The sequence below is a fragment of the Protobothrops mucrosquamatus genome, unplaced genomic scaffold, assembly GCF_001527695.2.
Source record: "Protobothrops mucrosquamatus isolate PMUCROS unplaced genomic scaffold, P.Mucros_1.0 scaffold620, whole genome shotgun sequence".
Classification (NCBI taxonomy): Eukaryota; Metazoa; Chordata; class Lepidosauria; order Squamata; family Viperidae; genus Protobothrops; species Protobothrops mucrosquamatus.
The window spans coordinates 30,373-43,789 of NW_015386916.1; the positions used below are offsets into that span (position 1 = coordinate 30,373).

General features: G+C 37.5%; 1 protein-coding gene across 1 annotated transcript in view; it reads left to right on the forward strand.

Moving 5' to 3' along the window:
* The window catches only part of DDX47 (DEAD-box helicase 47), a 15,159-nt gene extending 12,977 nt beyond the window's left edge, over nt 1–2,182 (forward strand). The window contains exons 11-12 of the mRNA XM_015817664.1: nt 825–954; nt 1,356–2,182. Of these exons, the coding sequence (XP_015673150.1) occupies nt 825–954; nt 1,356–1,496 (271 nt within the window). The 3' untranslated portion in view covers nt 1,497–2,182. The remainder of the gene's footprint in view (nt 1–824; nt 955–1,355) is intronic.
* The last annotated feature ends 11,235 nt before the right edge of the window (nt 2,183–13,417 follow it).

Sequence of the window (13,417 nt, forward strand, 5' to 3'; positions counted from 1 at the left end):
AGCGTTGATAATCCCCTGGAGCCAGGCTCGTGTACCCTCCCGAGCTGCCAGTACCAGCCAGGAGGGGCACGGATCCAACAAACATGTGGTTGCATTCAGCCTACCCAGGACCCTGTCCACGTCCTCGGGAGCAACAGAGTCAAACTCCTCCCATGTAACCGTCTCAAGGCCTGCTTCCGTCTCCTCCCCCTGGGCCAACGCAGTGATTTCCAGCTACAGGGTCCTTGGGAAATACAGAGCTATTTCAAGAGACCCACAATTTGCAGTAAACGGGGGAAGAAGCATCCCTCCCCCTGCATAGTTGGAAGGAGATTTGAGAGAACAGCACTTGAGTTGGGCCAATTCCCTCTTCCTTCGTCCTTTCCCTCCCTCCCAGCATATATAACACAAGCATAGCTTTTCCTAACATTATTAAGCTTCTGCATTACGCCTGGCCTTAATCTGTGTAGAATGCCCATAAATTGATAAGTGAAGTTCCTGTATGCTTTTACTGAGGAGTAAAAGCATACAGTAAGCATACAGTAAGCTTGCCCAGTATTTGCAGCAGAATCCTCCAGACAGATTATGGTTTATGGTATTATTTGCTCTGTTCTTATAACACTGATGTCTAGAATGGTTTTGGCTCAGAGGGCTTCTTCCGGAATGTGTTATATTTTTGCTATATAGTGGAGAAAGTTCTGTTTTGTTAAAGATTGAAAGGAAAAAATAGTAAAATGAAACATAGCATAAAAATATTGGTGAATTTGTTGCTTTTAACATTCAAGTAACTGACGGGGAATTAATTAGGGTGAGATTCTTTAGGGAAATCCTTTCTCCTCTTCCAGGTATGATGTGGAACTCTTCCAGCGCATTGAGCACTTGATTGGCAAAAAGCTGCCAGCCTTTCCCAGTCAAGAAGAAGAGGTCATGATGTTGACCGAGCGTGTGGCTGAAGCCCAGAGATTTGCTCGCATGGTAGGCTGCTTTAATGCTCAGTTTGGGTTTGTTTTATGTAGAAATGTAGCCGTTGCACCCATGATTGTGAGAATAATATTAGGATTTATACAGCTTCAGGTGTCTATTGCTTGGGTAGTCAAATTCCAAACAAGGCTTCAAGAGCTGAGAAATTCTTTTATTCTTGCATAAAGAGCTGTATTCCATGTCCTCACTGTTCTAGTTCTTTTTATTTTATTTTTTTCAAAATTAAAAACATCCCATTAACTCAGGGGCAACTTTAAGGAGTCTTTTGCTTTTGCTACCACTATCAAACCCTTTCCTAATTAACTTCTATTAAATAATATGTTTATCTTCTTCATTGTCTCAGTGATGGATTTCCTTAAAGGTCTCATGATAACATTCTCCTGTTTCCTTTGCAGGAATTGCGGCAACAAGGGGAAAAGAAAAAACGCTCTCGAGACGAGACAAATGAGGATGATGATGATGATGCAGAAGGAGCGTTGGGAGTCAGGAACAAAGTTGCTGGAGGAAAAAAAAAGAAATGGAAAGTTCAGAAATAAATAGCATCAGACTTTATTTCTCCATATTTTTATGCAGTTTGGAATCCTGGAATCATCAGTCCAACATCATTATCAGAATGACTTTCAAGGACTCATGAAGAATATCTCAGCAAATTTAGCAGTCCACGTTCATGGATATAACTAGGAATGACTGTCCTTGCAAACCTGGGAAATCTTTTAACATTGGAGGAGTCTTATTAGTCTCTAGCAGCAGTTGGTATTCCTCTGAAGAAAGCAGAAGAGAACAGATTCCATATATTCTTTATGGACAGTGGAGTTGAGAATATGACAGAAGCTTTTCAGTCTGTTGCCACCCAAGTTACAGTCAATTATTTTTACAGCCCATATTTATTTAATAAGATAATTTGCAAAAACATGGGGTGCAGTGGGGGAGAAAAAAGTAATGTATTCTAATATTCAAGATGTGTCAGCAAATAGCAGACTAATAAGATTCTTGAATATTAAAGGGAAGGACTTGATAGAGAGGATAATTAAAAAAAACTGCTAAATTTTGTGTTTGCTTATTCACATAATTGTGCTACGGCTGCAACTTCTCCGTTTCCTTTCTCAATTTATCTGACATTCAGCCATATTTATTTGTTTCAGTCTGTTATGAATGCATCTGTGGACTCTGCAGTTTAGTAACTGCACCATTAACTTTGTAGTAAAGACGTTCTATAAACTGATCATTTTTTCTGCAGGTCATTCCTGAGGCAATTCTGCTTGACAGCCGACACTAAGAGGCGCTCTTCTTTTACATAAGGTCTATGCCAGAGTGAATTGTCTGCTAAAATTGATTGCTCATAAAGCAAAAATCCAAAGACACGCCCAGGGATTGGAATGAGAGAGCACCGTTGCAAGTTTGTCATCATTTTCTGCCTTACAGTTTCTACTGTGACTCACTTCTTGTAGGTGACTATTAAAAAAGAAACTTCACCCAAACATATCAGATAATCAGATAATGTTTGATCCAGGACATTTTATACTAAGATTTTGAAACTTATTTTTTTACATTTTTGTTGCTATCACAAAGCTTACAAGAGGGAGAGAGGCCTGTATATAGCAAGGATTTATAAGTACATGTGCCATAGCCTAATGGGCACTGCATTTCCAATGGCTGGGAATAAACAGTCATTTATAACTATAGGAAAAAAATTATAACAAAGCAAAATTTGTCCACTTGCAATAGAAGTGGTTTCTTATTTTATTTTATAAGTAATCTAATAAATTTTATTTCAATTATTTTGTGAAGCATTGGTGGTATCTGCATTGATGAAGGATAGCCAGCTTCAGGAAATTGAAATAAAATTTCTTGAGGGCAAGAATATGCTTTGAATGCCACCACTTAACAGTCTTTTCTTCTGCAGAAAAATTGGATCTTAGAATCTCAAGCAGTTTTTATTTCAGTGTATAATTTGGGGCAGCTATTTACATTCCTCAAATAAGAATTCTTTACCCATCCATTGAAAATCAGCCAGGGATCTACCTGTAGTTTATGATTCCCATAATCAGAAACATTAGATGTTTACCCATCTTTCAAGAAAATGTATTTGTTTAGAAATTGATATGGCCACCTAGCTTATACAAGATAATCTTAGGCAGTTCACAGTAATCTATATAAATAAAAATGTAAATGTTCATTTGTTCAAAATCTTAAATCTCCAAAAGTTCTTCACCGATTGCTTTGAAATTTTGACACAACGTTGCATTCGAATACGTGTGTTTTTATATACCTACTATTATATAGATGTCACACCTGTGACAGGTAAAAACACGCTACGATTTTACGATTCCATTTCAATATTTCCAATTCAGTCTAACATTCAAAGCGAGGCAGTCACATACATTCCTCATTCCTCGCATTCCTATGATTCCAATGGATATGCCATTTCAATTTAAGAGATTGCAATTCCCAATTCGATTGGCGTTTGCAATCACCATCAACAAAGCTCAGGGCCAATCTTTACAATTGTGCAGTTTAGATCTAGACACGGATTGCTTCTCACATGGACAATTATATGTTGCGTGTTCTAGAGTCGGCAAACCAGACAATCTCTATATCTGCACAGACAATGGAACAACAAAAAATATTGTATACCCACAGGCATTGTGCAATTAAACATATTACAAATGTGCGCTTTCTCTTTTCTTTCTTTTCCATTTAACCAGACTCAGGCACAGCAACGTGTGGCCGGGTACAGCTAGTAAATAATAGAAACAGAATAAATAAACCAACTCAGTGCACCAAAATGGCTTCTATATATTTAAAAAGTCTTGAGTATACATTTTCCCTCAACATTTTATTTTATATTGATTCTTATCAAAAGAAAAAGAAATACATTTAGTTTCCCTGTATATCCTTTAAGTTTCATTTAAGGCAGAAATTATAGACCATCTTAACTCCAACACAACTAACTGCAAGAGGACATTGTCTTAGTCTGATATGTTTAGCAGAATTTCTAGCATATTATGACCAGACAGAAGGTAGTTAAAATATGTATATATTTTCTCTTTCTTTTGCAAACATTTGCTGAGATATATGTTGAGTAAATGCTATAGACTGGAATGATACTTCAAAATTAATAAATCCCAGATGTCTGAAGCAGCAGAGCAAATTATACAAACTACCTTAAAAATGCTTGGGCAAATAAAATACTTTAACCTGGGCTAAAAAGCATTCCATGGACAAGACGCTGCCATAGAGCTTCTATGAAGTTTCCCATAGCAAAACTACCCGAAGGACTGAGCATTTTAAGAGTCACTTGAGCTTTGAAAATATTATCGTTTTAATTGTATTTTGACAAGAACAATACATGAAGAAAACTATTCCTTTTTGTATAACCGGTGTACTTTGACCAGCTGAATGAATTTATTTCTCCCCTTCCTTCCCCTTGTCTTATATTTAAATGTGTCCTCCTAGGCTATTTTGACATGCAACTAACTACATATTAAACCACATGTTACACCCACATTCTTAATAGTGACCCCACCTGCTAAAAGTATGTGCATTTTTTTGGCTAAAAATATTTATTTTCTCCTGCTTCCAGTTTCTGTGTTAAGAAATTACTTCTCTATGAACAAGTCATAGGACAGCCAACAAGTTTAAAGGGTCTTAAAAAACTTCTAGACAGACTAATTAATATGGGTACAAAAAGGTTCACATTAGTATCTGCATATAGGAGATTTTTGTTGTGAGAATTCCAGCAAACATGTTGAAGGAAAAAAGGAAGTTGATACTGAAATAGCTACATGTCAATACACAATAGATAAAGGTTTCCCCTGTCCAGTCATATATGACTCTATGGGAGGGGTGTTTGTGTCCGTTTCTTAGCTGAGGGAGTCATTATTGTCCAAAGACATTTCCATGGTCATGTGGCCAGCATGACTGTACGCCAAGACACACGTAACAGAAGCTCACCCTCTCGCGCGGTGCTCAGGTCATGAACCTGGGATGTCAACTTTCCAGCCTAGCATCTTAATCACTGAGCCATTGTTTATAAATTGATACAAAGATACTGCATTCCGAGGAATAATTTATTTCTACTCAGGAACTATGGCCTTCGGTGAAGAAAAAAAGAAAAAACTACCAGCTGCTTTCTAAATGACTTGGAAAGTTTTAGAGAGCATATTGAAATTTAACTTTAAACTTTTTTTTCAGTTGAAGCACTTTCAAACAACACTTTGTGTTGAAAGCATTTTAACATATGCTTAGAACACACACAAAAAAAGTTGCAGAGTGCTTTATGTTCTTCATTGAGAAGGAGAAAGAAGATGAAAGTAGTGACAAGTTAGGCTATCACTGAATATCAAAGTGGGACTGAATTACCCAATTTATGATTGACATCCTAGCTACAATTACCTGAAAGAAGTCCCTTCCAGACAAGCAGATAAATAATTCTCTGATAAAATCTCATTGATTGCGATAGGATTTAGCATTTTTCCAGTATTTACTGTGATTTTTAATTTCCTTAGAGTATCACTGCAACAGCTTCCTGAATGACCTGGTAGGTATGCTTTGTATCTTGAATGAACAATTTAATGAAATATATCAGAACGGGACAACTTCTTGTGAATTAGGGAGTTACTCTAAACAATTTTCTTTGACATCTAAACATCCTTTGACTTACTTGCTCTTCAGGGGCAAAACTGGGCAATCAGGTCCTTCAGAAGACAGTACATTGCATTTCCCTTTACATCAAAATATAGAATAATAGTGGCGGAAAGGTGTTGTGGCCAATGAGTCCAAACTGCCTAGCCTCTGTAAGAGGAGGTCCTCTGAATGAAGCCCACAATCTTTCTAAATAATTGGCTCTGCTCACTCTTAAGGAATTTTTCTCCTAGCAACATTTTTGTACGGTACTTTTTCAAAAGTCATCTTGCCTTTATCTGTTTTAACCAGGTGGGATTTGTGTATGTCAAACAAAGTCAAGATGATGGCATAGTTATATGATTAAAGCCCTTTCTCTTTTTAAAAAGTTCCTCCAATTCCTCTTTTCTTGAGTTTTAGCATGTAATTCTCAAGGTTATTTCTTTTTTCCCTTCTGATATTTGTATTCTTCTTTCTGATGTGTGGGACAAAAACGTGTTAAATATATGCTGTCCAAGTACACCTGTACAATTATAATGTAACATGGAAGATACACATCCCAGTTTGGTCAAGTGGTTAAGGCACAAGGTTAGAAAATGGAAGACTGTGAGTTCAAGTCCTGTCTTAGCCATAAAAACCATGACCTTGGGCCAACCCACCTCATAGGATTGTTGTGGGGGAAATAAGAGAAGGAAAGTGTGTTAGATAAGTTTGCCACCTTGAGTTATTTGTAAAACTAATAAAAGCAGGAGAGGAGAAGAGAGAGAAAGAGAATGGTGTTGATCTCCCACCAATCACCAGATTTGCTTTCAAACCAAGTTTCCCTGATGATAAAGAACCATCTGAAACTCGAATCTGGAATAGTTTATTAATTCTGAGGGAAATGAGCAGTTAAAAAGTTAGATGTAGAAATAAATGAATAAATAAAACATATTTGATTTGACTTTTTTCTCCTCAGTGTAGGATTTAATTCATGCCTGAACTGACTCAGATTTGAATGATACATCTTCTTTCAGTTCCATGGCTCAATCATGCAATAAATGAGGGGTGTGAATGTTTATCTGCACTGAAAGCTGTGTTTGGCATGTGAGTGGTGTGCCAGGATTGCACTTAAAAAAAAATAAGGAGAGGCAGGACAAAAGTTAAAATTGATTTGATGGGATTCAAAATTCAATGTACTGATTGTGATTATTGTCCTGCCATTAAACAATTATACTTTGGAGTTTTGCTAAATGCCAAATGTACATGGCCTGCTGATATGATTTTTTTTAAAAAAGGAATCAAATTAATTTTCAGCTCTTTTCTGCCTTTGTTCCTAACTCCAGATTGTCAATTTGATTGTAGTAGCAGGCAATCCACTTGATCAAACCAGATGGTTTTGCTTTGGTGATTTCAACAGGGCTTGATAAATTTTAAAAATAACCAGACCAATTTATCTGATTATGATTCGGTATGTGAATAGAAGGCAATTTCCACAAATATTCTGTTTGGAGGCACAATAGGCATGCTTAATTTTGGCTCACAAGTCCTGAAAATCCTTATGATCCCACTTTCTAAGATTATCTGAGTGGATAGTCTCTTGTCTTAAGAAAGAGAAATTAATGGGATAAGGAGGGAAGTATGAACAAAGGGCTGTTTTTCTAAAGCTCAGTTTCAGAAGATGCCAAATATGGCCCTCTTAAGATTCCATTTCATTGCAAACTGCCCATGAGCCATTTAACCTAATAGCAGAACTTTAGTGGGAAGAAACTACATCACTTTGCCAAGATTTTTAGGGTATTTTTTTTATCTACAGAGCTATGTGAGCTCTGATAAAGATTCCTTGGTTTCTCTGAAATTGTTCTTGCATTCCACTTGATGCTGTTTCGAGTGTTGGCAGAATATCCCTGAAGCCCTGCCAGGAGGTGGTGCCTTGAGAAGGCCACAGAGACCGAATCAAGCCTGTGCCATATTTATTAGCTTGTGAGCTGCTATATAATAGAATTTGCTGTTGTGTTGGTGTCATTATTATTTATCCAGACAACCAGTTATTATTTTAGAGTTGGTTTTGAGGTTAAAGCAAGTCCCCATCTCTGTTCCTCAAAGGTAAGAAAGCAACGAAACTGGACAATGAAGAGAACTTAGAAAATTACCAAGAAAAGTAGCTTCTATTTTCCGTTCTAGGGTGTCATATGCACTTTTGAGGAGATGGTCTGAAGCATTTCTTTCTAACTAGTGACAGCTGAGAGAGAGAAAAACAACAACTCTATTTCTAATCTCTGTCTCTATATGCATCTGTGTGTATGTATAAGAGAGATGATTGATCTCTGTATGATTGATACGCAGACACTCTTGACTGGAAGATGCTGCAAAAATCTGCAGGGCCTTTGCTGCAGGTTACTGTTATGACACTCCTTCTGCAAACTGCTCTTTGTATAGCACAAGGCTATGTAAACCACACGGCGTGTCCAAATGTATTTAAAGGAGCCTGAACTTGGTTTGTTTTTATGGTTTTTTTCCACTGGGCTATATTGTTTCCAAATATTTGTTAATAAAACAAACCTTAAAATAATCCTCCCTATGGTGATCTTAGCACACAGTCTCAATTATGAATAGTGGGGACCATGAAACTCGATATCATAGCTATAATGTGCAATTACAACCATTCCGAAAACTGTGCCATGTGCAAGCTTATAAGGGCATGATTTGTTAGCCTCCATATTTGATATTTATGTCATCTTTATACAACTTTATACAACTACATCAATATACTTGTTAAGATGCTCACATCTGACAAGACCCTGATTGCTGTGGGTGCTTTTTTTTCTATAGGCTCCATTTCATAAAAGGAGAAAGTGTCTCTTATTAAGATAAATCTGCATGGCAGCCAAAACTGTTTCTCTACCCTGCTGCTTCCAGCTACTCCTAAAACCAATTTTAACCATTTTCCGAAATGAGTAAACCCCATCCACAAGAGGTCCTGACTGAACTTAGTGATTTTATGACTGCCTGCCCATCCATTCTTAGGCTATACAAAAACAGGTATCAGGCCAGATCTGGCCCTCAGACCATAGTTTGCTGACTGCTGAGCTAAATGATTATTTGTTTCTGCCTAATTTATTACAGAATCCATAACTGACTGAATTCATATAAAAGAAAATCACAAACTATGGTTTAAAAAACAGCTTGCTAAGCCACAAATAAGATCTTCTTTATTTTGCATATTATTTGTACCCAGTTAAAAAACATTTAGTTTTTTGTTCAGATGAAAGATGGGAAGAGTGAGATGGAAAACAAATTGCAAGGTTGATTTTGATCTTTGGAAAATGCTCTGCAATTGGAAAGTTTAAAAAGTCTCTATGCATCTTCTCCATAGATTGGTAGCAAAGAGTTACTCAATGGATTAATTCTGCAGCTTGGATAAATTTTCTGTTGTAGGTTGTTGACATTGTGGTGGCATAAATCCACACTGAGGTACTTAGTCATTAGATACATTGTTGTGTATGTGATACTACTGCTATGTGAACAGTTTCTATGTAAAAAGGCTGCTTTGACTTACATGTTATGAGTTCATTATGCAATCTAGTTCAGATTGAAGGAAGAACTTTGCTACCTTTCTCTTGACCATTGTCTATTCTGGAAAAATGGGATATGCATATTTTAATTAGTTATTAAGCATCCACCCGTGATAAATGTTTCTTTTCCCCTACAATCTAATACACCTAATGCAATCCACTGAACAGACTAGTAAGGGTTCCTCATCACAAAGCTGAACATAATGACTCCCTTTGGCAACAGATGCTGGAATTTGAGAAATACTAGTTAGAAGCTGGAAAGAAATCTCCATTTGCCAAGAAACTTGCCCTCTGCCCCGTACTAATATTCTGGACAGACATAGAAGACATTGTTTGAAAACAATTTTTGAGAAAGATTTAACTGCCAATTCACTTAGCTTTTATATGTCAAATCTTTGACTGATTGACTTCTTGAAATTAAATGCCTTCTACTCAACACACAACTCTGTGTCTAACAATCAATTTAAAAAAGTAACCATAAATAAGCAAAAAAGCACTTTTAAAACAGACAATATGCATGGAGTGACTCAGAAATAATCATGGCATCAAGAGAGGCTCAGCCCACTCTCGCTTTGGAATGAATGGAAATAATTGGAAGCAGGTGGTCCTGTAAATAATGTTATCATGAAGAGCTTTAAGGGTGACAGTATCAGTAACTTGAAGTGAGCCAGAAACCCACTAGGAACCACTGCAGCGTCCTCATTTTATTAAACTCGGAAAAATGGAAAGCTGAGTCAACCTTGAGACTCATCAGGATGGAACTCTAGGCTGTGGGCAGAGTCTGCCTGCAATACTGCATGCTAACCACTGCTCCACCAGAGTCTTGAAGGCCGTTGATAGCTCTGTCTGGAGAGTATTACCTCATTCAGAATTGAAGGTGGTACATTCTCAGATCTGAAGGCTCCTTGGATTCACAGCCACTTTTTGCTTAGGTTCAACCTGAGCCTGTTTCTCTGTAGCCAGATTCTTGCGGCCTCCAGACACTAAGAACTTAAGTGACAGTGTTGCTTGGTTGGCCCAAAGACAAATTGTTCTTTGACTGGAGGCAACAAAATGCCTTAGGAAAATCCTGATCAGGCATGCAATTTGACAACCAGCTATGGAAGAATGATGTCAAAAATAGGCTCAGGTGTGTCTTCTGAAAATTGCAGATGAAGTTCTGTCTTTGCTATTCCAGTTTGGCTCTTGTCTGATATTACTTATGTTTTGAATTGGGTTCCCACTTTCCTATTAGAAGCTGACTAGGATTATTTGGCACATCAAGAAAAATACCAGTTTTACAATATTTTCTGGGAGGTGATTTGGTTGATGAATGATTTAAACTAGATTAGCAACTCCAAAAAGGACACTTTTTTACCTCCCTAAGCTCTTCATATGCCTTTCATTTTGAACTGTTCACTGTCATGCATCTTCAGGAACTCATAGTTTCTAGCTCAGCCACTTGTCAAAAGAAGCATAGCAATTAGAGATCAGAGATCTCTGACAGTGATCATAAATCACTGTCTGCCAGTCATTTCTCATCAATTTTAATGAATGTGCAACAGCCCTCCAGCTGATGTTAATTACTGCAATTTGAGGCTGATCTAATTGTCAGGAAACTGAGAAATCCCATTGTTGGCACACAGATGATAAATTATTTCCTTTCCCTAACCTTTAGGTGCTGAATTAACTTTTATCCCTTGAAGAGAAAAAGAGAGTTGGAACCACTGAACAATTCAGCTTCAACACTGCAATCGCAGAAAGGCAAATATATCAGCATCGGTAAATCAAGTATCAGTAAAAATAGCTATACCAGGAAGGGAATAGAACATCCAATCCAAATATTACAACTTGAGGTGTCCCTGTGCCCTTTGTCAAAGTATTTATTTTCTCTTCTTCCTTGTTTTTCTTTCTTCTTCCCAACCAGCAGCATTCTTCTCTGTATCCTACACTGGGTTTTCTTTGAGTCTGCTAATACTTCCTATAAGTGTTAGAACAGATTGGTTGTGTTAGGTTTCACAACTAGAGAATAAGTTCATGGTCAGAATATTGGATAGAAACAATATAGAAAATAGAATGATTTCTTACAACTGAAACTTGGTTCTGAGTACACACAGTCTCTCTCTCTCTCTCTCTCTCTCTCTCTCTCTCTCTCTCTCTCTCTCTCTCTCTCTCTCATACATACACACAAACACAAATTTGAAATTACATGCCTTGATATGCTGACCATGGAAAATCTGACTGACTTGTTAAATTATGGTGAAATTTCGAATCAGATCATTTATAGGCTAAGAATTTGTAGAATTGGAACAGATGAACTTAATTTTTTTCTTCTAACTGCCAAGGACCATTATAAACAATTGCTGTTTCCACAGGCGTTTTTAATTATATTTTTTAGATTTGTTAAGTCCACTTAACAGTTTTATATGTCTTTTAATCTGCTTTTGTTACAAAATTGATATGATATTGAGCTTTGGTGGTTTGCCATCAAATATCTATTAGATGATTTCCAAGGGCTCTCACAGACAAAGAAAGTGATTTTTTTTGGGGGGGGGGCTGTATAAGTTTCTGGTCAATGTGTTGCCTATCCTGAATTAGAATTAGAATAGGGACATTTGGATCTTGTTAGGCACTTTAACATTCCATAGGAGAAGATTTCTGGATAGTGAAGTGATAGAAAAATATTATTCTGATAGAAAATGAGGTTTTCTGTAGAAAACAAAAAATTTAAAATCCTCCTACTGAAAGTTCTGGTGGAAATGGAGAATTTATTTTATTTTATGATATAATTTGTACAGTATTGTGAGCAGTTCCAATAAAACCTGATTAAATGTTTCACTTTAATATACAATTCAACCGGCACTGTAGCCATGCTGGGTAGATACACACTTTGCTCTGCTTCCCCTCCCCCCCACACCACACACAGACACATTCACATGCAGTTTTGATAACCCAGAAGGCATGAGGTGTTGCTATATAGCCGTGGTGGCGAACCTATGGCACGCATGCCACAGGTGGCACACAGAGCCCTCTCTGTGGGCAAGCACCATCACCCAAGTCCTAGGCCTTCAGCTGGGTTTTATAAATCCTTTTCGCTTTAGGCCTGCGCCATGTGCAAAAAAACCCCCAAAATGTTCAATCAATCAATTTCAACTTCTCACGGGGAAAAAAAATCTCACAAAGTTGGAATTGATTGATTGAACTTTTTAGTCCCACCGAGTCTGCCATTACCACGGCAGCCACACCCACCCAATGGGCCACGCCCACCCAATGGACCACGCCCACCTGGCACCCAACGATACATAAGTGGGTTTTGGGTTGCAGTTTGGGCACTCGGTCTCTAAAAGGTTCGCCATCAGTGCCATAGAGGAAGTCAGCCCTATCTTCATTTCTGACCTCCTTCCAACATGTTACTTGTATTGAGTTGGCCAGAGACAGTGAATATGCTATTCTTTGACACATTGCAGTAAGTTGTCAGTTACACATTTATTAATTTCTCCCCTGCAGACATTGCTTGTTCCCTTATACTTTTGTTTCTGGTTTTTTTTTATCAAGGGGAGGAATGCACCTGTATATTGCCTTGTCTCTGTGGACAGTGAGCGAAGGAGCCAGTGGATATGATACAAACCCTGATACAAAGGCCATCCTTTTATATGGTTCAGCCTTTGTGCTTGAAAGCCTTTATATACAAGGAAAGAAGAAAGAAAGATCCTAACTTTTGCCTTTTTCACAAACCTGCTTCGCTTCCTTTTTCCTTTAACTTAATTTTAAAGCATGATAACATAAAAGCAAGGATAAAGCAACATAGAGTATCCTATGCCCAATTAAATCCATTATCTTAGGGCTTATGTGGTAGCTTACAATAATTCTCAGAATCTGCTAGGGCCTTGGCTGGACTTCCAATAATGTGTAACTGATTTAGTTTCCTCAAAAGGCATATTGAATAATGTACCTTATTTTACCATAGAATCATAAAATAGCAGATTTGTGAAGTTTAGAAGAGTCAGTGCAAAAATCCAGATTAGAGCATTCCCAACAGATCTCTGTTCAGCCTCTTCTTAAACATACCCAGTGAAAGGGAGCCCATCACTTATCTCAGTGATGGGTTCCCCTGACTTTCTGTTCCTACCATGGGAAAGTTTTTCTTAATTGTGCCCTCTTCTACATGGTCTTCTACTGACCAATTTTGTTAGTGTTTTAATTTTTATGAGTAAATATAAACCATTTAAGTACCCGTGTAGGCTTGTAATCACTAGGGGCATAAAAACACTGAGATGGAGAAGGATTTCCTGAAGGATCAG